Source organism: Vanacampus margaritifer, chromosome 1, assembly GCF_051991255.1.
Source record: "Vanacampus margaritifer isolate UIUO_Vmar chromosome 1, RoL_Vmar_1.0, whole genome shotgun sequence".
NCBI lineage: Eukaryota > Metazoa > Chordata > Actinopteri > Syngnathiformes > Syngnathidae > Vanacampus > Vanacampus margaritifer.
In genome coordinates, this window is record NC_135432.1 from 57,179,183 (window position 1) to 57,206,424 (window position 27,242).

Genomic DNA, 27,242 nt, shown 5'->3' on the forward strand with positions numbered 1-27,242 from the left:
AAAAAATCTAAATAAAACAGTATAGCTAAAACTTGCCCTCTTCATTTGCACAACAAGGAAAACATAAATAGCGTAAAGGAAAAGAGGAAACATGCATACACAATAAATACATTATCAATTTTAATTTACATTTACATAAATAACGTAAAAAAACTACGTGTGAATACCCCCCAAAAATCTGTCTCCATCTTTAAAGGAAGTTACGTCATGAAGACCCGCCCCAATCTCCCGTCTCCTAGCAACAAAGGAAGCTTTGGCTCCGCCATAATCCTCTCCCTACTAAACTTGTCCTAAAAGAAGCGCTTTGCTGATTTCCACCCCTGACCGACCGAAGCAATGGAGGTGACAATGGACCCTCTGTTTCTGGCGTGGAGTTACTTCAGGAGGCGGAAGCTGCAACAGTGTTCGGAAGTTTGTTCCAAAATATTACAAGATAGCCCGTATGACCAGGTAATGTGTTGCAGTAAGCGGGCTAGCACAATCTGTTAGCTTGATTCTGCTATTCTTTTGTAGCAAATGCGACTAATTAGTCCCAGTCAGTCGACATTGTGTGGGAAATTGCTCACCATCACACTTGTTCACGTTTCACTTTTTTTTTGCTCGCTCTTATTTTTTCTCTCCCCCCTCTTTATTCATGCTTGTCCTCAACACTCTGCTAACCTCTTTGCATGCTCTCTTAGGACTCATCTTTGTCTGTTTCTGAGGTAACAATAACAATAACTGTCTATCTTATCATCGTCATCACCAACATCCCTTTTCTATTGCAGCATAAGTCTAATCAGTGTTTGTTAAAGGAGCTATTAAGTGGTGTTCATGTTTGTTCTCCTTCTCTTAGGCTGCATGGAGCCTAAAAACACGGGCTCTTACAGAGATGGTGTACATTGATGAAATTGAGTTTGATCAAGAGGGGATTGCTGAGATGATGCTGGATGAAAATGCCATTGCTCAGGTTGCACGTGCGTATAAGTCTTTCAGTGCCTGTGTTGTTGACAGTCAACTATTCTTCACTAACGTGGCTCTCTTCTAGGCCCTGGAACTTCCCTGAGACTGCCTGGGACAAGCCAGGGGGGCGGTCCCACACCTGCTGTCAGGTACAAACTAGGCAGCATAAATCAAATTCCTATAAATGAATTTCATGGGTTTAAGTGTTTCCCACTAATTCTAGGCCTATGACTCAGTCCGGACGTCCCATTACGGGATTTGTGAGGCCCAACACGCAGTCGGGGCGTCCTGGCACGATGGAGCAAGCCATTAAGACAGCGCGCACTGCAAGTACGGCCCGGCCCGTCACCAGCGCCTCGGGTCGATTCATTCGTCTGGGAACAGTGGGTTAACGTTGCTGACTCATGTGATATGTGAGAGGGTGGCAGGTCTTGAAATGGTAATATTTGCTTTTTCCTGTTTCCTTCAGGCTTCTATGTTAACCAATCCAGAGGGACCGTTTATAAACCTGTCAAGGCTAAATATGTCAAAGTATTCCCAAAAGCCCAATCTGTCTAGGGTAAGACATGTATTTTGCACATTTGCCTAAAAGCCTTTTTTTTGTGTGCATTGCTTGAGTAACCTTAATTCCCCTTCTCAGACACTTTTTGAGTACATCTTTCATCATGAAAATGATGTAAAAAACGTAAGTGGGGAATTACTGCTAATAAACTGGCAACAAAGTTGTTGTGTTGTGATATTTCTCATGACTTTTTTTTTTTCATTCTCAGGCGCTAGATTTGGCTGCTCAAGCAACAGAGCAGGCCCAGTTCAAAGACTGGTGGTGGAAAGTCCAACTCGGGAAATGTTACTACAGGCAAGTGACCCCAAAACACAGTCAGTCTCGGATGTATTTCAAATTTTGAAGCAGTTCTTCTCATAGGAAATCTTATTTTCCTTTTAGCTTTTCCCTTCAGAAATCATGTACTTAATAATCTGTTCCAGGGACAACATTTTGCCTTCATAAAACCCGTATTTAACTGTACTGGCAATGTTTTAATGCAGTCCTTCTCAAATAGAGGGGCAGGCCCCAATGAGGCGCACATGTGACCTCAGGGAACATGTTATGTTGTTATTTGTAATTGCACATTCCACTACAGTAGGGGGCAGCGGCGCTCACATTGTCGGAGAGTGCAAAAGGAGTATTAACTCCACTGCAGAAGTGTAATAACAACAACTACATAGCCAAATGATTCTATTTATAGTAACACCGGAGATTTTGGGGGCTGGGGGGGTGGCGCGAGACAAAAAATTTTTTAGAAGCACTGCTTTAATGACGGGATGGGTATGATGGGTATTCTGATGCTGGAGTAACTTTCGTCTTAGCCGTCTTTGTTGAGGCTGCAGCTTCTTTTGTATGTTTTGGGCAATTCAAAACGTGGGACTTTAGAGGCGTATCTTCACCCATAATGTCCTTTAACTTCTGAATTGTACATCCTGGCATTCTCGCCTTGTAAGTTTGATGTATCTCACCTCTGCAGGCTTGGTTTGTACCGAGAAGCTGAAAAGCAGTTCCGGTCAGCTCTCACCCACCAAGAGATGGTGGATACGTACCTCTATCTTGCTAAGGTAAATAAAAATGATGTGTAACCTTCAGCCAAGGGTAACTAATGAGTGCAAGTAGTATTATGAAGTATTTTTTTTTAATTGTTCAATTTTTTTTTGTACTTAGGTTTAAAGGAGGTGAATCAGTGATTGTACTTTTACTAGAGTACAGTATTTGTAGTTCTCAGATGTTCTGTTCCACCCATCAGCTGTATCAGCGGCTGGATCAACCAATCTCAGCCCTCAACCTCTTCAAACATGGCTTGGACCACTTTCCTGGCGAGGTCACCCTCCTGACGGGAATCGCTCGCATATACGAGGTAAGGTGTGTGTCGCCGTCAACCTCGGGGTCCACCGGTCTTCATGAGCCGTAATTGTCACAGGAGATGAACAACATGGCATCAGCCATGGAGTACTACAAAGACGTCCTAAAGCAGGACAACACACACGTGGAGGCCATCGCTTGTATAGGCAGCAATCACTTCTACTCGGATCAACCTGAGATTGCGCTGCGCTTCTACAGGTCGGAGGACGAAACCTCTCAGCATCGTGTCGTGCACATTTTATGATGATGATGATGATTGAGGTGACCCACTTCTTTGCTTGCTAGGCGGCTTCTCCAGATGGGGGTGTATAATTGCCAACTATACAACAACCTGGGCCTGTGTTGCTTTTATGCGCAGCAGTATGACATGACGCTGTCGTCTTTCGAGAGAGCGCTGGCCCTGGTGGCCAACGACGAAGAGCAAGCAGACGTGTGGTACAACATCGGACAAGTTGCTGTGGTGAGTAAGGCCAAATGAAATTAATGTCTTATCGCTTGAAACGTGGCAAAACACAAAGTGCTCATGTGTACAGGGTATAGGAGAGCTGACTTTGGCCTACCAGTGTTTTAAACTGACGATGGCTTTTAGTAATGATCATGCTGAAGCCTACAATAACCTTGCCGTGCTGGAGCTCCGCAAAGGTCATGTTGAACAGGTAAACCCAGTCATGGGGCCCGCCACATCTGTACATTGCAATGATTTTGAATATGAAAGGGAAAGTCAGCTCAAACGTTTTCTTTTCAATATGATGTTCTAAACGGCCCCACTAGTCTAAACTAGTGATGTGCTTCTCGGGTCGAATCCCTGAAAGCATGTGCCGACTAATGTAGATGAGTGGTTCATGAACGGCGAGTCGATCCGCGTGTTGATGACGTACGTGGTGACGTTTGAAGTCCCCGCGAAGCGGACGTACCACGTGAACTGATTCAGGAAATGATTCGCTAGGTTTGAGCGTAGTTCGAAATAAAAGCGGCAAAGAAACGCTTCATCAGTACCATGTGAAAGAGTTTTTTCAAAAGCAGGTGAAATTCTCTGCAAAAAAAGAAACCGCCTGAGTCCAAAAAGTTTGGAAAAAATAACCCTTGTTTTTAAATAAAAATGAATAAGCACTTTATTTTACCTCCTTATTTCACATTTTCACTTGTTGCATAAGCACAAACATAGACAAAGTAACACAGAACAATTCATGTTAAAACACTCTTCAAATATAAATTTTTTTGTATTCAGTGCATGATTTACACCCCATCATTTTATTGCATGCACCAAGCATGTTATACATTTTTCTGTCCACATGATGGCGTAGTCGAGGAAATGAATCATCTTGAAGCCCCGACGTGTGTGTGAAGTATTGCCTGCAGGGCTTGGCTGCTTTATGGGGCTTCATTTTGCCATCACTACGACTCTAAACACTGTATTCTGATTAGTACTGCGTTTGTGGAATATGAATTAAGCAGCAAATTCCACACTTTTTTTAATGCATCTCGGGGGCGACCATTTTGCCACTTGTTGTCAACTGGAAATGATATCACTGTTGCTCAAGGATCAGCCTGCCCAGGTCCAGGCTCAGCTTGCGAACGTCACATGGCCAAACTCCGAAAACAAGTGAGCCGTGATTGGTCGTTACCTGAGGAACTTTGATGTCATTTTTAGTCGACAGCAAGTGGCAAAATGGCCGCCGCCTGAGATGGATAAAAACGGGTGGATTTTGCTGCTTAATTCATATCCCGTAAACGCAATATTAATCAGAAAACCTTGTTTAGTCTAGTGGGGCTGCATTATTGTAAAGACAATGTTTTAAATTGACTCTTATTTTTTATCATCTACTAAAATGTGTGAATTTGAGAGAAGTTTTGAATTTCCTTACCTAAAGTAGTCTATCTCAACACTTTTCATGAAATTGAGAAGAACATTATTCGATATTCAATATTGTTTCAACATTTTAGTACTCCCATCTTGTTGCTGCTGTCACTTATGCACATTTGGTGTCAATGTGAAAAAGTTTGACCTATTTTGGACACAAACAGTAGATTGCTTTAAATCAAAAGAAAACTTTATGAATCCGTTTTTATGAGATGTTTGGAAATTCTCTGAGCCCTGCGTTCGGCTATTGCTAAGTCTGCCCTGATCTGGACCCATTGACAATTTCCAAACCTTACTTTTTAAACATATTTTACAATGCAAAAATCTCACAGCGCACCACCAAAGAGAAATGTCCAAAAAAGTGGATGCGCAGGTGAATTATGTACCTTCTGCCATCTATAAAGAATGTTTCTCTTTTAGCTCACATCCCGTAGCTTCATAATGGAGATGTGAATACATGTTTATGGGAATCTCAGACAGCTTTGTGAAATTAAATCTTTTTCATAGCATCAATTAACCCTGGAGAACCCAAGAACCCTTTTCTTCTTTGGAAAATTATTAATTATACATTAAATGACTGCTATAAGTTCACTGAACACCAAAACATATGTTTTTTTCAATTCATTCCCTAATTTAGGATTAGGGCGAAATTTGACCCTTTGAGATTTAGGGGTATCATTTCGAAAAATCAGAATAACAAAAACTGTCAGTAAACTATTTAGAATTTAAGAAAATAATCAATCAAATACACAGCTACATTGAACAATATAATTTTTTTGTTTTATTTGTTGCATTTTAGCCATCTTGTCACCACTACTCTGGCTCATGTAAGTGCAATATTCATCCACTAGATGGCCCCATGCAGGGGTCAGAAGTGGCACTCTGGACTTTTGAAGTTAAATTTGGGTGAATTTTAGGTGAACTGATGAATACACACACGCTCGCACGCACGCACACACACACGCACATACACATACTCACCCACATACAAAAAAAAAATATATATATATATATGTGTGTGTATATGTATATATATATATATATGTGTGTGTATATGTGTATATATATATGTATATGTATTTAAAAAAAAACAACCATTTATTAAATTTTTTTTAATTGATTTGTTGTTGTTTTTTTTGTTGTTTTTAAAAAAGGAGAGCAATGATGATGTCAAATCGAATGAACAATACTGAGCTCTCCTGTAGAAAAAAAAAAAAAGAAGTTAAATTTGTAAAAAAAAAAAAAAAAAAAAGGTCTTTGTTATTTGAGTAGCAGAATTTATAGGGGCCAAATTTGACCCCGTGGGTTATCCAGGGTTAAGATGCTAAAATTGATGTGACTTTATTTTTTCAACCTTCCGCATTTAGTCGAAAGCGTTCCTGCAGACGGCGGCCACCTTATCACCTCACATGTATGAGCCTCACTACAATCTATCCATTCTCTGTGAAAAGGTAATTTATATCCACCTTTTAGTTAAATTGTAAAATGAAAGAACTTAGTAGCTAATCTTTTCTTTGCGTGTGCAGATTGGAGACCTTCAGAGCAGCTACATGGCGGCTCGAAAGTCTGAAGACGCTTTCCCCGAGCATGTCGACACTCAGCAAGTCCTGGTGCAACTTCGCCAGCATTTTGCAGCACTGTGAACTCTTGGCTTGGTTGGACTACTCCACCGAAAGGGTTGTCAAAAACGCTCTTCCTATAATGTTTGGAAACAGAATTTATTGTGTGTAATATGGCAGACGATTCAATTAACTGCCGGCTGTTCACGGACTGTTTTTGCTGCTGTAAATTCTAACTTTATGATGTTTAGAGACATTTGCAAGCGAGGCTGTAAATGCTGGTCTGTGTATAACCATAATGGCTAAATTATATGCGTACGTATTTTTAAACCTGTTAAGCAAATGTGTATGTAGTAAAGAAATGTATTTTATTGATTGTTTATAAAGAGATGGCATTTTGTAGCTTGCACATAAATTGTAACAATTTTTGACTTTCTGTGTTCTTGACAAATTTGAATGTATCAAAAATACCCTAACTGGGTGACATTTCACAAATCCATTCGAGGTTGTAAGTGCATGGGGCATCATTCCAGCCCTTGAAGGGATTGTTTCTGGGGTAGGTGGCTGCACAGTCCTCCTCGCCCTCGTTATTGGGCTCGCCATCATTCCAGTAGCTGAAAAAAAATGACCATATTGTTTAGCATTAAAGCCTATAATTTAATAGCTAGGCATTTTTCATTTTACACTTAAAGTTTATGTTTAGGGATGAATAACTAACAGTAAGAAAATATTAATAAAACAATTTTAATTTGAGCACCTATTAAAAGTCAATGGCTTTCAACTTAAGTCATTCACACATGCCATATTGTATTTTTAGTATGTACATTAATGTGAAATGGGCTGCGATTATACTGCGCTATATTTCACCTCTGCTGTATTCAAATTACATTGTTGCCTTCACACAGTCACACAATTCAATTATATACTCACTGCCACAGTGATGGCACAATATCACACCGTTTTTGTAAAAACAGTATGCCTGACTCGTAGCTTGTGTTTTCAGCGCTACATGTCATCAGGCACGTGCACAGTTAACCCCCTAGAAGTGCTTCAGCGCCAGCCTTTTTACCCCAGATAAGAATGTGCCCTTTGCCCGGAGCCTTTTTTTTTCTTCTTCATTCATCAATATTCAAAAAAAGCAAAAGTATTACCCTTCATTCAGTCTCGTTCCGTCCAGCCACTTCCAGACTCCTTCGCTGTCCACATCTCGCAATCCGATCCAGAAGCCGCTCTGGCTTATGGATGTCCATGGGTCTTGATGAAGATTTATCAGCTGATTTATTCTCAGCTGACAAGCGGATGGCATTTAAAAATACATTTCTGTTACTCCCACAAGTAACAAATGTTGCCCCGATGCACTGATTCGATAAAAGCTGCGGTAGATTTGTCTCACCTGCTTTTCTGAGCTGTCCACCACAGCCAGGTCGCTGCTGTGCTTTTTGCAAAACTCCCTTGCATCCTGCCACGATCTGCGAGAGTATGTTTTAGAGAAGCTAAAGAAGTAACATGCCGAGTTGAAAAAAGTCCATCCTGGCAAACAGTGTCTGCAGCCCTCCTCTGTAGAAAGACACATTTGTGGTGATTAACTCATTCACTGCCATTGACGGCTGTAGACGTCGAAAATTCATTTCATACATTTTTTTCCACTTTTGTTAACGAGTATCAAAACCTGTAAAAAAAAATTATTGTACATATAGAACAGATGTAAAATTTTAGATTAATCTTGACTTTAAATAATTAAGTAATCAAACCAAAAAGAAAATATTATTAAAAAATTAGGGGCGTCAGACGATTACATTTTTTAATTGTAATTAATCGCATGACTTCAATAGTTAACTCACGATTAATCACAAATTTTATATCTGTTCTAAACGTACAATACATTTTTTTCTAGGTTGTCATACTCTTGTTAACAAAAGTGGGAAAAAAAAGTATGAAATTAATTTTTGACGTGACAGAAGAGGAACAAAGGCTGCTCAGGTGAATATTTCTACATGTGCAACACAACAAGCGTCCTGGGACACTTTATTAGGTACACTTGCGCAATGCAATGTGGCCTTAAATATATATATATAATTTTTTTTTTTTTTGTCCACAACAACATTTCCCATTTCAATTGAGGCAAATTAACTCATTCACTGCCATTGACGGGTATGGACGTCAAATATTCATTTGAACTATTTCCATTAGTTTCACATTTTTTTCCACTTTTATTAACAAGAGTATGAAAATCTAAAAAAAAAAAAATTGTACATTTAGAACATATTAAATTTGTGATTAATCTTGAGTTAACTAGTGAAGTCATGTAATTAATTACAATTTTAAAAAAAAGAATCGCCTGATGCCCCTAATTAAAAAAAAAGAAGAAGAAAAGATTATTAAAAATTAGGGGTGTCAGACGATTAAATGTTTTAATTGTAATTAATCGCATGACTTCACTAGTTGACTCACGATTAATCACAAATTTTATATCTGTTCGTAATGTACAATCTAAAAAAAAATCTAGGTTTTCATACTCTTGTTAACAAAAGTGGGAAAAAAAATCTGAAACTAATAGAAATAGTTCAAATGAATTTTTGACGTATATCGCCGTCAATGGCAGTGAATGAGTTAAGAAGATTTTAATGGACCACTATAGCAAGCCATGTACTGTGTAAAAAAAACAAAAAAACAAAACGTACTTATCATTGGTATGTGTGATTTTAAGACACTAATGTCCACTCGGATTTTGTCTGCCTGCTTTTTGAAGTCGCCGCTTCTTTTCGTCTGGTATTCCAGCTGCCACTTGATGACTTGATGCTGCCTGTTCTCTTGCGCCAAACGCATTTCGACCTCAGTTCGTCGTTTTGAGGCGTCGTCGTAGGCTGTGTTGAGTGCGGCCACCTCACGGCTGATGCTCAACATTGCCTGAGACTCGTCTGTGAGGTTGTTGTCTATCGCCAAGGAAAATGTGCAGTCAAACACAAAATACAGTAGCCATTAAATGCATCAGAAATAGTATAAGAATAATAATATCAAGTATAAAGAGTATGAAGTTATCTTACTGAAGAACTTATCAAGGCAACTTTTAATGACCTCTGCCAAGCAGAATTTTTATTCCCGTAATATTTTGGTGTCATATTTTATCTTTTCAAAATATATTGTGTAGAATAAAATGGCAAAACAATGCCTGCAATAGGGACAAATTCAGGTTTTAATGGAAGAAACTTGACAGCAATGCAGGAATACTCTGTAAAATAAATATTGCATTAAATGTTCTATTCTTCTAATTCTAATTTGTAGTTCCTGATTGTTAATATGCCACAATTGCAAGCAGGCCTACCTTGAAATAAAGCCTGGTATTGGTATTGACGTGGCAACTCAATGAATATGATTGAATAAATACATGAACAGCGTGCTATAAAAAACAACAACAACATACTGTTGTGTTCACTTTATTTGGAAATTAGGGTTGTCGCAGGCGATTAAATTTTGGATTCATAATTAATGGCATTATTTAAATAATTAACTCACGATTAATCACAATTTTATACCAGTTCTAAATGTACAATAAAATATTTTAAGTTTCCATACTCTAGTTAACATGAAAGTGGAAAACAATGTTAAACTAAAATAAATATGGCTGCATCTTTTAGTCATTGATAAAGTAATTTCATAATTCATAAAATTGAGTTAAAATGAAAAAGATTTAATGTTAAAAAAACGAATGTGATATTGATTTGCATTGGTCATTTTTCTGCCACTAGATAGCATAATTGCATTGTTGATGTTGGGGCTTTTTTTTTCATATTAAGAGCTAATCTATTTTACTTCTTTCTGTCCCCTTTCATTTCTTTTACAAAAAAAAACAACAAAACAAAAATGTTGCTTTATATTGTCTTTTTTTGTTACAAATGAATGAAATCAATTGAATTGAATTGAATCTTTAACATGAAGTGAATTGAATCTTTAACACGAAGTAGCTTGCAAAATTCTGCACATTTTAAAAATTGTAAAATACAAATTGACCGCAGTCTCCGCAAATATATGCATTATTATTACTATTATTATCTCCACAGATATATGCATTATTATTACACTTCTTACTTACTTATTGGAATCCCTTACTTATTGGAACTTTAAATTAACTCAAAACTAATGCACAAATTTTGACACCCCTATTGGAAATACTTTTCAAGTTCCTATATTGACCAACAAAAATAATTAATTTTAATTCAAATATTCTCTGTAAAATTACAAAAATGAAAGTATCATTTCATTCCAGTTAATTCAAAACAATAACATATGTTATTAAGACTTAAAGTGCTAAGGGGCCTATGCAGTCTGATAATGAAACCTTTATTGCATTACATTTTACTGCTCTGCTTTTACTTTCCTCCCCCTTTATTGTGAACTTAACAGGTTGATAGGGACTCACAATAGACTCCCAGGCCAATATCCACTGCTAGCAGGACAGCGGCAAGCACAGCCAGCGTGATTTCCAGCACTCTGTGAGAAGTCCAGTTGGATGCGGGTCTCACCATTGACAAGGATACTCCACGGAGAAGCAAAGAAAGCGTTAAAGAAATCAAATCGCTAACACAGAAATGGACATTTTTATATGTCGTGTATCCATTAGTATACCTCGAGGTTTCTCCTGGTTCGAGTGCAGCGATTGCTCGTCCACACTCAGGTCCTCCTGGTGTATCAGTTTGTTATAGGCGCTCTCCTCCATGTTGACTGCTCTCATGAGAGTCACAGGAAGGGAGTATTCGGGAAGACATTGCCCCGTGTGTGCAACATTGCAAACAGAAAAGGTTCGTTTGTTAAATATTGACATTGGACACAGCGAAAGGGACTTCTAACTGGAATCCGAAATCTTGCGTTATAGCTACACAATTGACGTTGATGTGTTAGTAATCGAATGAAATCGCAAAATCCTGCAATATAGTTCAATCAAGAGGTCCCAAAAACAAAAAAAAAACAAAAAGAGAGCAATGATGATGACATGTCAAATCGGTAAAATTACCGAATGAACAATACTGAGCTCTCCAGAAAAAAAAAGAAAAAAAAGAGGTCCCAGGTTCAAGACATAACTTGGACCCCTTTGTGTGGAGTTTGCAAGTCACCCACGTGTTTGACCACCTCAGTTACCTCCTGGAAAATAGCAGCGTGGGACTCGGTGGGTGACATTTGAATTCCGTTCGAACTGTTACATTTAGAGCTACTGCACTATTTGAATTGAGAAACACTGCTAATTATGCTATTCTTTTGGTTTGACCCTCCCACGACATGTCATTTTCCAACGGCAAATAAAATTGAAAGTATTGTTTTGTCTGAAATTTAAATGTATAATAAACGTTACAGCTTCACCCCGGCTATGAGGGGCTCCACTCCTCTCGATGTGGCTGCTTCCTCGGTTATGGACAACAATGGTCTGGCTCTCGCACTGGAAGAACCTGATCTGGACAAGGTGGAACTTTCTTTTCTAATACATATCCATCATAATATAGTAAAAAAAAAAAAAAAAAAAAACGCACACACACAGCATATATAACAATTTATAGAACAGAAAACCATTTCCAGCATAAACAGTTATACAGTACAGGTCAACCATTTTGCATGACCTAGCAGGAAAAAAAAGCAAATGTCACTTAAAATGGGTTTGGTTGGCATAGATGGCTTTATTGCATTTCCTTTTGGAGGAAAAGCACTAAGAGAAAATGGATGGTTAACATTTTGGGCCTTTTATTCACTTATGTTTATTGGACATTTTGCATGAGCATGATTTGTAAGCAGGTTGAGTTCATTCTACTCGGGGGGCTTTGCCACCATCTCGCAAATCCAGTTGAAGAGGTGGTCCTGGCAGTTGCCATTGTACCATGTTTTTCTGGTGTCAGCAAAGTAATAAAAAGCTACGCAGTCCCCAGTCTGAAGTCCAATAGTGCTGGGCTGGTTATTCCTCCAGTACCTTGAAATCAGATCATCACATCAATTAACATACGAAATTGCATTGTTGCATGGAATAAACACATTCTCAAGTCAGCAAGGTTCTCACCCTGTTTCATTCAAAGTCCTGTTGTTTATCCATGTCCATGTTCCCCATGACTCAGTGCCTCGTAGACCCATCCAGAACCCGTTCTGCCACCACAAAAGCGAACCGGAGCTCACTTTTGGAAGGTTTTCACTTAGAAGTATCTGGAAAAAAGAAAATTGGAGTTGAATTGAATTGAATTTAATTGTACAATTGCAGGGTGTTTGTAATGTAAAATAGGATGGTACTTGGTCAACCTTATTTATTTTTAATTTTTATTTATTTCTGTTTTATTTTTATTTTTATTAGTTGGCTAAAATGACTTATTAAAAGACTTAAAGATCCTTAAAATTATCTACGATTCTCTTTCTTATTTACTCTGTTAATGTCAGAGCTGTAGAGCTGTTTGTAATAGTTTGGCTCTTTCATTTACTCCACTAGTCTAAACATGGTATTCTGATTAATATTTTGTTTATTTTAAATGAATTAAGCAACCAAATCCACATGTTTTTATCTATCTCGGGGTGGCCATTTTGCATCTTGCTTTCGACTGGAAATGACATCAAAGTTGCTCAGGGCTTAGGTAACGACCAATCACAGCTCACATGTTTGATCGTGACATTCGCAAGCTGAGCCGTGATTGGTCGTTACTTAAGCCCTGAGCAGTGTTGGGCAGTAACTAGTTACTAGTAACGCGTAACTGTAACTTAGTTACTTTTTACAATAACTAATACTCTAACGCATTACTTTTTTTAAACACAGTAACTCAGTTACAGTTACAATATGGTGCATTAGTCAGTTACTTGATAAATTATTTCAATCAATCGCGAGTTAACTACTGAAGTCATGCAATTAATTACAATTAAAACTTTAATCCGCTTGATGCCCCAAATTTTTAATAATATTTTCTTTCTTTTTTTAATTCATTCACTGCCGTTGACGGCTACAAACGTCAAAAAATATTTTTAACTATTTCTATTAGTTAAACATTTTGTTTACAAGAGTATGAAAACCTAGATTTTTTTTATTTTACATTTAGAACAGATATACAATTTGTGATTAATCGTGAATTAACTAGTGAAGTCATGCGTTTATTACAATTTAAAAAATAATAATTGCCTCTTGCCCCTAATTTTTCATCTTTTTTTTTAATGAATTTATGGCAGTGAATGAGTTAATAGTGAATGAGTTAATAGTAATGCATTACACTTTTTTCTTTAAGTAATCATCTGAGTAATTGAGTTACTTTTAAAATAAAGTAACTAGTAACTTAACTAGTTACTATTTTTTTGTAACGAGCACAACACTGGCCCTGAGCAATTTTGAGGTCATTTTCAGTCGACGGAAAGTAGCAAAATGGCCACCCCTGAGATAGATCAAAACATGTGGATTTTGCTGAGTTCTGTGTTAGCAGAACTAGCAGGGGGAGTACATACATTTATTGTAGAGACATTTTTGGGGTTGAGTTTAAAACGGATCTCTAGAATAGCTCTAAAAATAAAAAGAAAGCTTACCATTGATGGGACATTCTGATTTTCTATAGGAATGCTGAAGAAGTCATTATTTGAATATAAATTGTAATGTTAATCGTGATCATTTTTCTTCTTCTGACCTGTTCCTGCAAGTTCTCGATTACTAGAAGGTCTCCGCCTCGACCAATGCAGTCTGCTCTGCTGTCTGGCCAGTTCTTTTTAGCGTTGGGCTCAGGGAGGGAAAAATAATAGCAGGTTGATTGAAGAAAGGTCCATCCTGATGGACACCTATCACAGTTTTGCTCTGTTGCAACAACAGATAAGTCACAGGTTGACCATTAATTAATACAAAGATTCCAAGATTTACTCGACCACAATCTTAGATTTACCAATAATAGCTTTTGTAGCCTCTAGCGTTTTCTTTTCTGTTTGAAGTACTTCAATCTGGCTCTGAAGAGTGTCGCCCAGTCTCATATGCTGCTTTAGTTGCAGCTTCATTTGAACGTGGCTCGTCTGCTCCTTGACTAATGCTGCCTCCGCTTCCTTCTGTGCTTTGACGATGTCACTGTGGTTGCGGAGATAATTACGCTCGATGATAAGGGACGAGAGAGCCGAATGAGGAGTCAGACGGTGATCTTCGTTGGCGTTGGCACCTGAGACTCCAAAAAATCAGATAGGATCAGAAGAGGCTAATTTAGACTGATTGCTTATTCTTTTGGATTTTAAAGAGGTTTGTATTTAGGTTATCATCTGTTTGTTATTGTCACGCACTCTTTTGCCTCATCTCTATCTGACAAACTGATTCCACCTGCTGCATCAAGTGCTATTTTACTCACAGAAAATGGCGAGGACAACAGAAACTATGAAAAGAACAGCATTGAGCAGGCCCAAAAGCGGAAGAGTCACCCTGTGGTGCGGAATCCAAGATCCAGCTCCTGCAATAAACACACACAACTTCATATGAAAATTGCAAAAATAACCAAGAACATCTTGAGAGCTATACTGTACCTTGTTGAAATTTCTGAGAGCGTGAAAGCCCATGTGTGTGAAACTCTTCCAAATTTTTATGATCCGCCGGAGTTTCCGCACTTTGGTCTAGCTGTGACTGAGTGTTCTCCATTGTACTTCAGTGAAAGTGGTGCATATTGATCTGGTCAACTAGTGATAAGGTTTGCGAGTGTATGCGTATGTGTGTGTTAAAGGAACAGTCGGAAGCCGTTTTTGCTCCGGTGTTATAAAAACATAATTTACACCTAATCATGAAAAAATATATATTGTGTAACCAGGTTTCTATAACACACTTAGAGTGGCCCTCGATTAATTTTTAAAATAAATGTTGATTGTAGTGGAGCAGTTTTGAGTTGTAATAACTGTGCTCACCACTAGATGGCAGATATCACTCAAGAGCACCTCCAAATTCAAGACTGTAGTTCTCCATCAGAGAAGAAGAGAGGCCAGGACTAAATCAGGTCAGCAAAATTGCCTTTCAGGTAAAAATAGGAATCCGATTACATGCTCAAAGAAATTAAGCACAAACCTGTCAAAAGTACACAAACAAAAACATGTTTTTATTAATTTTTTTCCACAAGAACCGTTGACAGCTCATTTGAAGTGCATGAGGTGGGGTATTAGTACAGGTGTGTCCTCCAAAAGCATGAATATATTAAACACTTAATAGTGTTACAAATGAATGGATGAAATTCATTGCAATTCAAGACATCATCTATTAGTACAGTGTGCACAACATTTCAGAACATTTCTTTGTACTAATTTTGGTCAACATTTTTGTAAAATTTGCATATTAAAAATGTAGATTTTAGCCGTTCACAGTAAAGTCAAAGGTAGGTGGGACTATTTGTCTGCCCACGGGAATATTTCAGTCTATACTCTTATTTATTTATTTAATTATATTTACTGATGCTTAATAATTGAATTGAATCAGTACTACATTTGCCAGAGTATTTATTTCACAGAATACTTCTACTCAAGTACATAGGGTGAGTAAAGTAATGTACTTTGTCACTTCTCATACCCTCAAATGTAACTTCCGGTTTTGCGAGTAAAGTTGCGTTGTCGCCTCGAGACGAGTGTGAGGCACGCGTCAAACAGCTTTAGCCAAGTGTGAGCTTCAGACACATTGCTTTTCGTTCAGTGTCGAGTAAAAAGACATTGCCACGATTTAAATGTGGTGGCGCTGTCAGTCACGAACCAAGCTATACAAACAGAACTACCTTTACAGGAAATACGTTCCTCTTACTTTCGTCGTAAAATAAACCACACAAAAGTGAACGCGAAGCTTTTATTTTGAAAGTTAAAATGAAGTAGGTCGAACTTACTATTTAATATGTGATGCTTGACGCTTGTGCAACTTCAACGTATTTTTTCCTTCTCGGTTGTTTTCCCCACCAGTATTGTGCATTTTACAAGTATATTAGCTTCCCGATTATACTTGCGTGCACTTAAAGATTTCTTTTAACTGTTAGGCCGCATGTGTGACTGGTGACGCTTTGAGGAAAGGAGTCTTCCGAAAGAGTTTTTGAGTCAGGCCTGTTTGTGTTCTCACCCATCAGCGCAGCTGGTGGCTAACACAGAAATGTCACTGGCTGAGTATGAGAGACATTTCGACTCGCTCAGTTCCGATTTGGCCGGCGGGTCTGGGCTGAGCGAGCGGTCAGCGTCGGCCACGTTTAATGGCGAAGAGGAGAAGTTGCATTACATTCCCATCCGGATCCTCGGGAGGGGGGCGTTCGGTGAAGCGACGCTGTACAGAAGAACCGAGGTGAGCTCATCCCCTCCGCTCCACTTCACTTCAATCTTCTTTCAGAAGAAATGTTAACTGGACAGAGGGATGGCACCTAGTCACCACGTTGCTAGGCAACAATAATCACCTTTTTGTTTTCTAAGACCCTATGGTATATCCTTCTGATTAGCAGGGAAAAAAACAATAAACATTTTCATGTGTCTGTACTTTATATGTACTTTATATGTACTTTATAAAGGCAACTTTAGTTTCTACTCCACTATATTCCCTAAATAAAATGTATACGTTTACACTTTACCAAACTATCCTTGTGACTTGGTTAGTCTAGGGTCAGACCAATTAATCAGCCGATATTCGCTGTTTTGAAATCGGCAAAAATCAGCCGATATATTTTTGGTCTATCTATCTATTTATTTATTTATTTATTTATTTATTTATTTATGACACATTAACACATTACAAGTTAGATAGTGATATTGAACCACCCCCCAACAACTTGGCAATCCATCTATCTGCCGTATACTGCTCCCTGGTGGCTAAAGTGGGCACACCAGAAAGAGTAGCACAATAGCTTCTTCTATTTAATAACTGTATTATCATTTTTTTTATATATATATATATATATATATATATATATATATATATATATATATATAAAGTGTAGTATTAGGGAGTTCATTTTTCCTCATTCAAATACACATAACAACAATTTTAGTTGTTTTTCTGGGGAATGCTGCAAAAGATTAATGTCATTTCTATCCATTGATAGAGGCTAATTATTTGTCCTCTTTTGCGTGTTCCAAAAGATTCAAGATAGCCTTCTTGTGAGAAAAACTCCTTGCAAGGATGATTTATTACAGAGAATCTCCGGTCACACAACACTGAACATCACGTAAAAGGTGGAATTCCAGGGTGCGCGTGTGCCCCCTCTTTTGCGGAATACAGCTTTTAAAGAATCCAAATCAGTAAGAGAACACCTATTTCTCCTCCCATCATGAATAAGTAAAACAGATTTGTTCTCACACAATATGTTACATAATATTATTTTTGTACACAGTTCGCAGCTGTGTTCATCTTTTTAGACAAAATATACTCTCAGGGTACTTTTCGTACTTTTTTCCCAAAACAATATCTCACAAAAAAATTTAACTGGATTTAGAGTGGCCGTGAGTGATGGTGCGAACAGAGAATGTGGGTGTGTTTGTGTGCTCTCTCATAGCAGAATCTGTTCTCACAAAGAGAATGTGTGTGCGCAAAACACTGAGAAGGAATTTTTAGACAAAAACAAGGTTAAGGTCAAATTATACTGAGTTCAACACTATTTCACCTACTCTACACATCTATAAAACATTTCAACATGGTTAATATATGAAATAAAGAATTAAAAATGTTAATAATGTATAACACCATCCAATGGGAAAAGATGATTTGAGATATGTCTTGTGTTACAAGCATGGTCACAGAATGAATTAAGATTATCGCAAGACACCACTGTAATTTACAAGACTGCCATTATGTACACTAGGGTTGAACAATTAATCAAATTCTAATTAACATCAGTATAACATAACGTAAGTACTAGTTTTCAAAATCACAAAGGCTGCAATTTGGGTGGGAAATGCTTCATTTTGGTCAGCTAGTAGGCTTTTTTATTATTATTTGTATCCATTTAGAAAAATTCAGTGCTTAAGAAGGGCAGTCTGCATGTTGTTTACATGTCATTGTTTCATGAAACATGAAAAATTGAAGTTTTATAGCCACAGATATTTTTGCATTAACATTGTAATCTAATTTATGAATTACTGCATCAATCGATGCATCAAAGGGAACTACTTAAAGAAAATGATCATTATCATGCTCAGTGTGACTTTTACGGATAAATAAAGCAAGCAACTGCAAAGAAAATAATTTCTCATTGCTGCTAACTCCCTCTTTGTTTCCCAGGACAACTCCCTAGTTGTATGGAAGGAAGTGGACCTGAACCCGCTCTCTGACCGTGAGCGCAGAGATGTCATGAATGAAATAAGCATACTGTCCATCCTGGAGCACAACAACATCATCGCCTACTTTAATCACTTCATGGATAAAAACACTCTGCTCATTGAACTGGAATACTGCAATGGTAAGAGATGCCAGTCTGCTAATTGATTGACACAGAGTCTGACTGGAGGCTTAAATAACATTGTCGCCACAGGTGGGAATCTTTACGACAAAATCGTCCAACAGAAGGGGAAACTTTTTAATGAGGAGGTAAGAGCAGCTCAAATGCAAATAATCCCCGCACACGCGCACATTTTTATCTCTAGCCATATATTTTCCGCAGGTGGTTATTTGGTACCTGTACCAGATTGCTTCAGCCGTGGCCCATATTCACAAGGCTGGCGTTTTACACAGGTGAGATGCTCATATGACAGTGGCTCCGTCTGTCTTGAGTTGTTTCAGGTCCATCGTCACACTTGTTTCCCCGCAGGGATATCAAAACTCTCAACATTTTCCTGACCAAGACTGACCTCATCAAGCTCGGCGATTATGGGCTCGCAAAGAAACTCGGCTCAGAGTTCTCGATGGCAGAAACGGTACGAGTACTTGCTTATCATGGTTTAGCAGGAAAAAGGGTACTATTGTAAGGTATAGTACCAGGTTTTGTCAGGGTGGCATAATGGCGAACCCTCTTTTATTACATTCTTATTTAGTATGTTACATTGTGTTTTTACCCAATATAGTGTCTATATTCAATACTAAAAAAAATTGCCAACTGTGGCTTTGGTGCCTTGCATAACTTTTGTGTAATTCTTTTTTTCTTTTTTTCTGGAGAGCTCAGTATTGTTCATTCGGTAATTTTACCATCACCGTCATCATCATTGCTCTCCTTTTTTAAAAACATTTTTTTTATATATATATATTTTTTGTATTTTATTTTTTTTTTGTATGTGGGTGAATATGTGTATGTGCATGCGTGCGTGCATTCATTAGTTCACCTAAAACCTATAAAAAATAAAAATCCCATACCGTTTCCCTAAACCGAACACTTCCAGCCAGAGTCGTGAAGGCTGTCAGGAAACCCGAGAAAGGACCAAAGAAAGGAAAGTGAAAGTGACTTTTGTGTAATTCTAATATTCTTTATGTCCAGTGCGTGGGAACTCCATATTATATGTCGCCTGAATTGTGCCAGGGAGCGAAGTACAACTTCAAATCTGACATCTGGGCCATGGGTTGTGTGCTTTCTGAAGTCTTAACCCTTACAAGAACATTTGATGCCACGGTAGGACTCATTTGAATTTCTTTCAATGCTTTACCAATATCGGCGTGTTCTTTGTTGACCAGATGTGGTTTGTGTCCACGCAGAATGCTCTGAACTTGTGTGTAAAAATAGTCCAAGGAAACTGGACTATGGATGTGAACCGCGATGTTTATGGAGCTGGATTGATCAAGCTGGTCTATGAGTGTCTCGATCAAGTGAGTGTTTTCCTTAAAAAGGGGGGGGGGGGGAGTGGCGTTATTGTAAATTAGCAGGGCAAAAAGTCTGCCTCACTTTATTGGTTGTTGTTATAAACTATTTTAATTTTCTTTGGCAGGATCCTGCAAAGAGACCAACAGCGGAGCAAATTTTAGACCAGCCAGTCCTCTCCTGTTGCCGACAGTAAGTTAAAGTCATATTTTATGTAAAAAATAAAATAAAATGCAGTAAATTCACAACAGACATCTACCAACCTTCCAATTTGACAGTGAGCTTGCGGAGCGAGTTGCCCTGCTGAATTCAGCAATGAAGAAACCAAAGTAAGCTCATGTCGTCTTCTGTAATCATTTTACGATCATCCTACCCAAATAGCATCCTATGGATTTGTTCTACGTCTTTAGGTTGAGTACAGCGACCGAGACTCCTGTTGCCGTGGTGACCACACGCTCAAGGGAGGTGTATTTCTGGGGCGGAGGCAAGTTCACGCCCCAGAAACTGGACACCTTTAAAGGGGGCAGCAGTGCCCAACACGTGTGCGCTGGAGAAAGTCACTTTGCAGTGGTGACGGTGGAAAAAGAACTCTACACTTGGGCAGTAAGTTTTAAGAATACAGACGCTCCCCAACTTACGAACGAGTTACGTTCCGAGCGATCGTTCGTAAGGTGAATTTGTTCGTAAGTTGCTTCAGTGCTATATTTTGTATTATAATTTATGTTTAAAGAGAATACGTACAATACTGTACTACGTATGTTAGAGAGAGAGAGCGAGAGACACACACAGTATGTACATGTACGTAATAAGATAAATAAAATGAAGTTTAACTTACTTTTGGAAAATGTACTCGATGCTTAAGGATTTAATGGAGGAAGAGGAGGATTTTATATCATGAGAGGTTCTTCGTCGTCGCTGGAATGGGCTTCAAAAGTTACTTCCTCCTCCGTAACTTCAATGTAGGAAGAAGTTGAGGGTCGAGGAGAAGAAGATGAGGGTTGATGAGTATCTTCCTTGGAGGATTTACTAGAAACTGGCCGAAAGAAGCGATCTAACTACGATTGCACAGTTTTCTTCTTTTTTCATCATAAATGATGCGGTAGCACTGTATGGCATCATTCAATTGGTTTGCAACCTTTGTGCAACGTTCAATATTTGGGTCTTGCTGCTCGAAGAGTGCGATGGCTTTATCTATGAGCGACAGGCGTTTCTTCTTCTTCCTCCTCCTCGACACGTTGCTGAGCCTCCAATGCTGGGTGAGCTCTCACAGCGCCAAGCGTCGGTATTAGCGGCGGAAAGAAGCACTACAGTACTCGGAAAAAGGTGCGCAATAAAAAATCTAACTTACAGCATCTCTTTCCGAACATTTTTTGACATGCGCGCAGACATGTTCGTATGTACCGTTGTTCGTAACTCGAATGTTCGTAAGTAGGGGAGCGTCTGTACAGTAAAGCTCCTTTGATGAGGAGATACGTTTCAGACCGACCCATAATGGGTTAAAATTTTCACTAAAGAGAGACCATATACGATATAGCTTACGTGCATAGGTGATGAAAAACGTGCTCCTCAGAATGTTCAAGGCGGTGCCAAGATGGTTGGTCAACTGGGGCATGGAGATCAAGCTTCCTACCGGCAGCCCAAAAGGGTCGAGAAGCTCCAGGGCAAGGCCATCCGACAGGTGGAGTGCGGTACCGACTTCACCGTCTGCATCACTGGTGAGCCCACAACCTCCTGGTTCAGAAAAAAATAATGACAAATGAACATTCTCGCTTGAATCTAACCGGCTCTCTGCTGCAGATGAGGACCAAATGTACACGTTTGGGTCGGACTATTACGGCTGCATCGGTGTGGAGGGCGCCATGGGCATGCAGATCCTGGAGCCGGTGCTTCTGGAGTTTTTCGAGGAGCGGCCAGTCCGTCAGGTTTCTTGTGGAGACAACCATGTGGTGGTGCTCACTCACAGTGGAGACATCTTCTCCTGGGGTTGTGGAGAGTACGGTATGTGGGCTGGCCAAAATGTGTTTTTGTGATGACACGGTTTACATGGGTCATTAAAAATTATTGAAAGTCATTACATGGATTTTAGTCAAATTAAGGCTTTGAATGGCATTGAAAAGCATGAAGTACGATATCCACAGCTAATAAAAATGTACATACAATTGATGTAAAAACATTGTTTTTCATGCTTTATTTTACAGCATTGTGCAAATCACTCACTGTGGTAAAACGCAATTTAGCAATAGTAGATGTAAAAAAAAAAAATGTGTTTGTGAGGACTGCTAATTTACAATGAACAAAATGGCCACCAGTTGTTTAATGTTCCTAATACCACTTGCTCTGAATTTGACAAGAAAACTGTACTGATCCTGTCACCAACGTCCAACATGAAACACTAATGTCACCTAGTGGCAGAAAGTTATCTCAACACAAATCGCAGTATGACTCAATTAACTAACAGATACAACCACATTGGTATTTGGAAACCATGTTGTCCACTTTTATGTTAACTAAGAGTATGAAAAAGATTGCTTATTGTACATTTAGAACATGTGATTAATTTGCAATTAATCGCAAGTTCACTATGGGAATGTAATCGACTGACTGCCCTAATATATAAACGGTACGTGCATGTGTGTAAATGTGTGTATGCAGTATGACTTGAGCATTAAATTAGTTTATAAATAGCATTACATTAGCTGATACTTGCAGAAATCCTGTATTATTAATCCAACCAGTAGGTGGCGACAGAAGCCTCTTAAAAATACATCATTCTTGCCCTTTCTCTTCAATTTCTTCCATCTGCAGGGCGCCTAGGCTTGGAATGCGAGGATGATTTTTCCTCTCCGATGCAAGTGAGACTTGTTCCTGACATGAGTATATCCCTGATTGTATATTACAAACGTTTACATTTAATCATCTTTCCACAGGTGGAGCTCCCCAAAGGTGCCACCATCTCCTCTGTGTCATGTAGCAGTAATGGAACCTTCTTCTTGACGGACACTGGCAAAGTCCTAGCATGCGGGAACAATGAATCCAACAAGCTAGGTCTGAATCAGGAATTCTCTGGTCTCAAAAACCACCCTGGAGAGGTACTGGCTTGCCAACTGGAAAAGAGAAGTCATCTCACAACTTTTTTTTTTTTACCTGTGCAAAATAAATACAAAAATTAAGATGAGGTCACAGGTGGCGCATTTGTATTTTTAATGTTTGACTGTCACATGTCAGGGTTACCAGGGCATCCCATACATCACAACGCTGACTTTGGCAAAGCAGCTGTCACGCTTCAAGATCCGGACTATAGCTCCAGGGAGGAACCATACAGCTGCCATTGACGGTACTGGAAAAAACAACAACACTCATTTGTCTCTAAAAACTGTTAGTCAGCTGTTGAATCAATTTCACAGAACGTGGTCGCCTCCTCACATTCGGGTGTAACAAGTACGGCCAACTCGGCGTCAAAGACTTTAAGAAGCATCAAGGTGTGCAAGTCCTGGTCGGACCATTTGGGGGGAAAACTGTCACCAAAGTTTCATGTGGGGACGGCTTCACGATCGCTGCCACTGAGGGTAAGAGCACATACGGTACATACACACTCGCATTTCCATGTTATTGACATGAAGCGTGTCTTTTTTTTTTTACAGACAATCAGATCTTTGCATGGGGAAATGCAGGAAACGGGCGACTTGGAATGCCCGCTGACAAAGGATTTGGTTCCGAGGTTTGTCCTGCCATGCCAAGGCCCATTTTTGGGTCACTCCACCATGTGCCCGACCTTTCTTGTCGTGGCTGGCATACCATTATCGTCATGGGTTAGTCATTTCACTTCATTGTATGAACTCATACGTTGCCATTGACGTCTATAAACGTCAAAAATTCATTTGAACTATTTCTATTAGTTTAACATTTTTTTTCACTTTTGTTAACAAGAGTAAGGAAACCAAGGGATTTTTTTTTATTATATATATATACATTTAGGACAGATATAAAATTTGTGATTAATCGTGAGTTAACTAGTGAAGTCATGCGATTAATTACGATTAAACATTTTAATCGCCTGACTCCTTGAATTTTTTTTCAAAAAAAAATTAAATGAATTTCTGACAGTGAATGAGTTAATGTCATAACATAATGGCTTTATAGTCTATCTGATAGTTCCTTGTCTCTTTTCAGAAAAAGTGCTCAACTCCAAGACCATTCGCTCAAACAGCAGTGGGTTGTCAATTGGTAGCGGTAAATATAATTTTTTTGTACTTTACGTTCTCTCTTTAACTTTGGGAGGAAGCATATTTATATCCTGTTTGTGTGTCAATTATAGGGATCGGACAGGATGGTTCCATAGCCACCGTGGATCTGGAAATGGAGCCGGGTTCAGAGACGGAGTGCCAAGACCGGGGCCTCGGAGGCACAGTGGAGGTTGATCTTGACGCTTGCAACTTGGAAACGCCAATGATGTCAATGGCAAGTCAGACTGGAGACAGTTCGTGTCCTTTCTGGCTGAAAAAGGTTTGTTTACAATCCGAAAAGGAGCTTCTACATTTTGTGTGAGTCTTCCCTCTGGTTTCCCCCCAAACTCACATTATTGTTCAAGCTTATCAGACAACGGAATATGAAGAACCATTTGCTGATTATGCCCCATAAAGGAACTTGAGGATGCTGAGTTTATCCCGATGCCTGAGGAGTCAGAGCTTCCTCCAGACCAGCTTCTATCTTTCTCAGAGAGCTCCACTCTACCGTATGATGAGCTGAAGGATCTAAAGGCTGTTGCAGCAGCTGTCAGCAGTGAGCACGACCTATCGGTAATGTCCATTTTCTTTATTCTTGATTTCCATGCGTTTTGCATGCACTCAGTGGGCCTTAACCGCTCTCTGTAACCATTTTGGCCAAAATATATTTACAATAGTCTTTTTATTTGACCATTTATGACTGAAGTGTATCTTCTAATTAGTAGATTGACACTTTAGCTTTTCACTATGAAAATATCTGGCCAATAGTTTTCAGACTGGATTCAGGTTCGATTTCCCACCTTCTGTCTGCGGATGTGACGTCATGTGCGCATTGTGTATGTGACAAAGGGTGGGTGCAGTTTAATTTTTCGTCAACAGGTGGCAGTAGTGATTCCAAATGGAATTTTTCTGCGTTCCGACTCAGCGAATCAAGTTGCTTTGTAAAGTTCCGTTGTGCATTTTGAGGCATCGTAATCTCAAGGTCCATTCTGTTGTCACAGACTACACGAATGAGCGATGACAAACTAAACGGCCTCGAGGACGCAGGCACCTGCGGCCAAGCGGAAGCAATCACGTGCTGCAGAGCAAGTAGCGAGGTGGCGCAGGTAATGCACCAGCCCACTCTAAAGTGTGTCAACAAGGTCACTTTGTCAACACAAGAAATTTATTTCACAGCTGAGAGAGATGGTCACTCAGCAAGAGACGAGGATCCAAATGCTGGAGAAGCAGGTGAGACTGGCGTCCTGTCTCTGCCACAAAATAATTTTTTTATCTGAAAGTCATCCGCAAAGCAGTGGAAGGAAATACCATGTTTTTAAGATGGGACCCAGCGGCAGCAGATATAATGAAAAACGCAGAAGCCCCAGAATTGAACCCTGTGGAACGCCGTGCAACAGTTGGGGCAGTGCGGGCAACCAAGGCTAACACAAAAAATTCTGTCAGCCAAATAGGATCTAAACCACTTAAGAGCACTACCACTAATGCCCACCTGGTGCTGTAAACAAGCTAACAAAACGTGACACACATAGTAATTGTTGGGGACTACACCAAGAAAGACTCCTGTTGATAATGTCATACTCACATAACCAGTATCTGGCCCATACATCTGTGGGAAGCGTCCCACCAGATACTGATTGGTTTTCTTTATTCCCACCACTGTTGTAGGTCAGTGACCAGCAAAAAGACAATGCGAGATTGTTGGCAGCATTCAACCGGCTGTCGTTGCTGGAAGCCAGGTGTGACAATAACGGCAATCACTGCGGCGGTCACGTACCCGAGGATAGGGGAGGAGGACGAGCATCTGGATTCACACAGCATGGAGGCAGACCGGCAGGGTCCAGCTTGTGAAGCTCAACCTGCCGATGCACTTCTCAATGGGAGATGTCACTAAACTCTGCATTTTAGGCTGTGAGAATAGGAAGCCCAGACGGCTGCCTCACACACCTTAACAAGCGTCTTGTGTGGTTACATACAGTATTTAACAGAGCACCGACTTGCATCCTTATTTTATTGCATCTGCACAATTGTTCTCATGCAAATGTTGCTCACAGGCTTCCTACAGACTGAAATGTTGACTGGGTTCAACATGAGGCGTCGGACAATCTTAGTGTTATTCCATCCACAATGTGAATATGAAGTCCCGGTTTTCTGGTGATCATTGTTTACTTCTAGTCATGTCAACCTTGGGGCTTAAGTGCTTGCGCGGTGGGGGTTATCATTCGACAGGCTAAACAAAACCTTTTAAAAACTTTTCAGTAGAAATGTGGGGCCTTGAACGAGATTGGTCGAGTGTGTTTGTTTACGATTAGGCAACAAACAAACAAAAAACTCAACCGATTTCCACAAAACTTTGTGGAGGGGGAGTACGTGGGCAGAGAAAGAAAAATGACATGTTGGTGTAGAACCTGGAATAGGACCTTGGTGGAGTACTGCGCTCATTCTTGATTGCTTGTCAATAGTGAAAATGCCTCACTCCTAAACTGTTAATAGTGTTGTACCCTCTGAATGAAAGCTGAAAGTCAGCACTTTCAAAAATACCAAAGCTGTGTGTCACTCTCGGACTGTCGTGTGTGTGTGTGTGTGTGTATATCTATATATATATATATATATATATATATATATATGTGTATGTGTATCTATATATATATATATATATATATCTTCAGAAATTTGGGATTTTTTTTTTAACTTAATCTCTTATGCAAATATGTGCTTCCAAAATGTGCATGTATCCATCGGTGAAACTACTGACGAGGTAGCAGTAGACAGTTTTTCTCTTAATGCCCTTTTTTGTGTGGCTGTCTGTCAGTATAACACAAACACTTGAATAGTTTTTAAAATTTGATTGTTTTCCTTTGCCATCTGCATTGTTCATTTTTGCTTTGTTTGTTAAAGCAACCTTGTCTAAACAAACTCATGGGATATTGTCTATCTTTATTGCAACATTTGGTCAATAAACTGTCCAATGTTATGCGTTTTCATAGCATAATGCAGTGTCTTAAGCTTTTGAAGCCAAAACTAAACTAGCCTCACGTGTGTTACTATAGAATTGAG

At 39.2% G+C, this 27,242-nt stretch overlaps 3 protein-coding genes across 4 annotated transcripts; 2 read left to right on the forward strand and 1 right to left on the reverse strand.

Moving 5' to 3' along the window:
- The first annotated feature begins 258 nt into the window (after nt 1–258).
- ttc8 (tetratricopeptide repeat domain 8) lies at nt 259–6,702 on the forward strand. 2 transcript variants are annotated; one of them, XM_077556459.1, is made up of 15 exons: nt 259–450; nt 681–704; nt 836–956; nt 1,028–1,091; nt 1,166–1,325; nt 1,412–1,501; nt 1,583–1,627; nt 1,713–1,798; nt 2,463–2,550; nt 2,736–2,846; nt 2,910–3,049; nt 3,137–3,311; nt 3,385–3,507; nt 6,080–6,163; nt 6,239–6,702. In XM_077556459.1, the coding sequence occupies exons 1-15, from the start codon at nt 337–339 to the stop codon at nt 6,353–6,355; spliced, it is 1,542 nt and encodes a 513-aa protein (XP_077412585.1). In that variant the 5' UTR covers nt 259–336; the 3' UTR covers nt 6,356–6,702. The 2 variants fall into 2 exon arrangements, with proteins under 2 accessions (XP_077412585.1, XP_077412595.1); XM_077556469.1 differs by lacking the exon at nt 681–704.
- Nucleotides 6,703–6,736: 34 nt separating this feature from the next.
- LOC144045010 (uncharacterized) lies at nt 6,737–14,907 on the reverse strand. Its single transcript, XM_077559813.1, has 12 exons — nt 14,765–14,907; nt 14,593–14,691; nt 14,146–14,409; nt 13,897–14,060; nt 12,309–12,448; nt 12,065–12,221; nt 10,895–11,111; nt 10,689–10,805; nt 8,953–9,204; nt 7,665–7,828; nt 7,423–7,559; nt 6,737–6,885 (listed from the first exon to the last, which is right to left on the reverse strand). Exons 1-12 carry the CDS (start codon nt 14,874–14,876, stop codon nt 6,744–6,746), a joined length of 1,965 nt encoding a protein of 654 aa, XP_077415939.1. The 5' UTR covers nt 14,877–14,907; the 3' UTR covers nt 6,737–6,743.
- A 699-nt stretch (nt 14,908–15,606) lies between these two features.
- nek9 (NIMA related kinase 9) lies at nt 15,607–27,177 on the forward strand. Its single transcript, XM_077556487.1, has 24 exons — nt 15,607–15,753; nt 16,327–16,535; nt 18,462–18,639; nt 18,712–18,767; nt 18,841–18,911; nt 18,988–19,093; nt 19,648–19,779; nt 19,863–19,973; nt 20,093–20,157; nt 20,244–20,294; nt 20,376–20,568; nt 21,536–21,680; nt 21,763–21,963; nt 22,771–22,817; nt 22,893–23,054; nt 23,191–23,299; nt 23,370–23,531; nt 23,607–23,774; nt 24,136–24,195; nt 24,281–24,468; nt 24,606–24,761; nt 25,190–25,294; nt 25,365–25,418; nt 25,854–27,177. Exons 2-24 carry the CDS (start codon nt 16,350–16,352, stop codon nt 26,034–26,036), a joined length of 2,889 nt encoding a protein of 962 aa, XP_077412613.1. The 5' UTR covers nt 15,607–15,753; nt 16,327–16,349; the 3' UTR covers nt 26,037–27,177.
- The last annotated feature ends 65 nt before the right edge of the window (nt 27,178–27,242 follow it).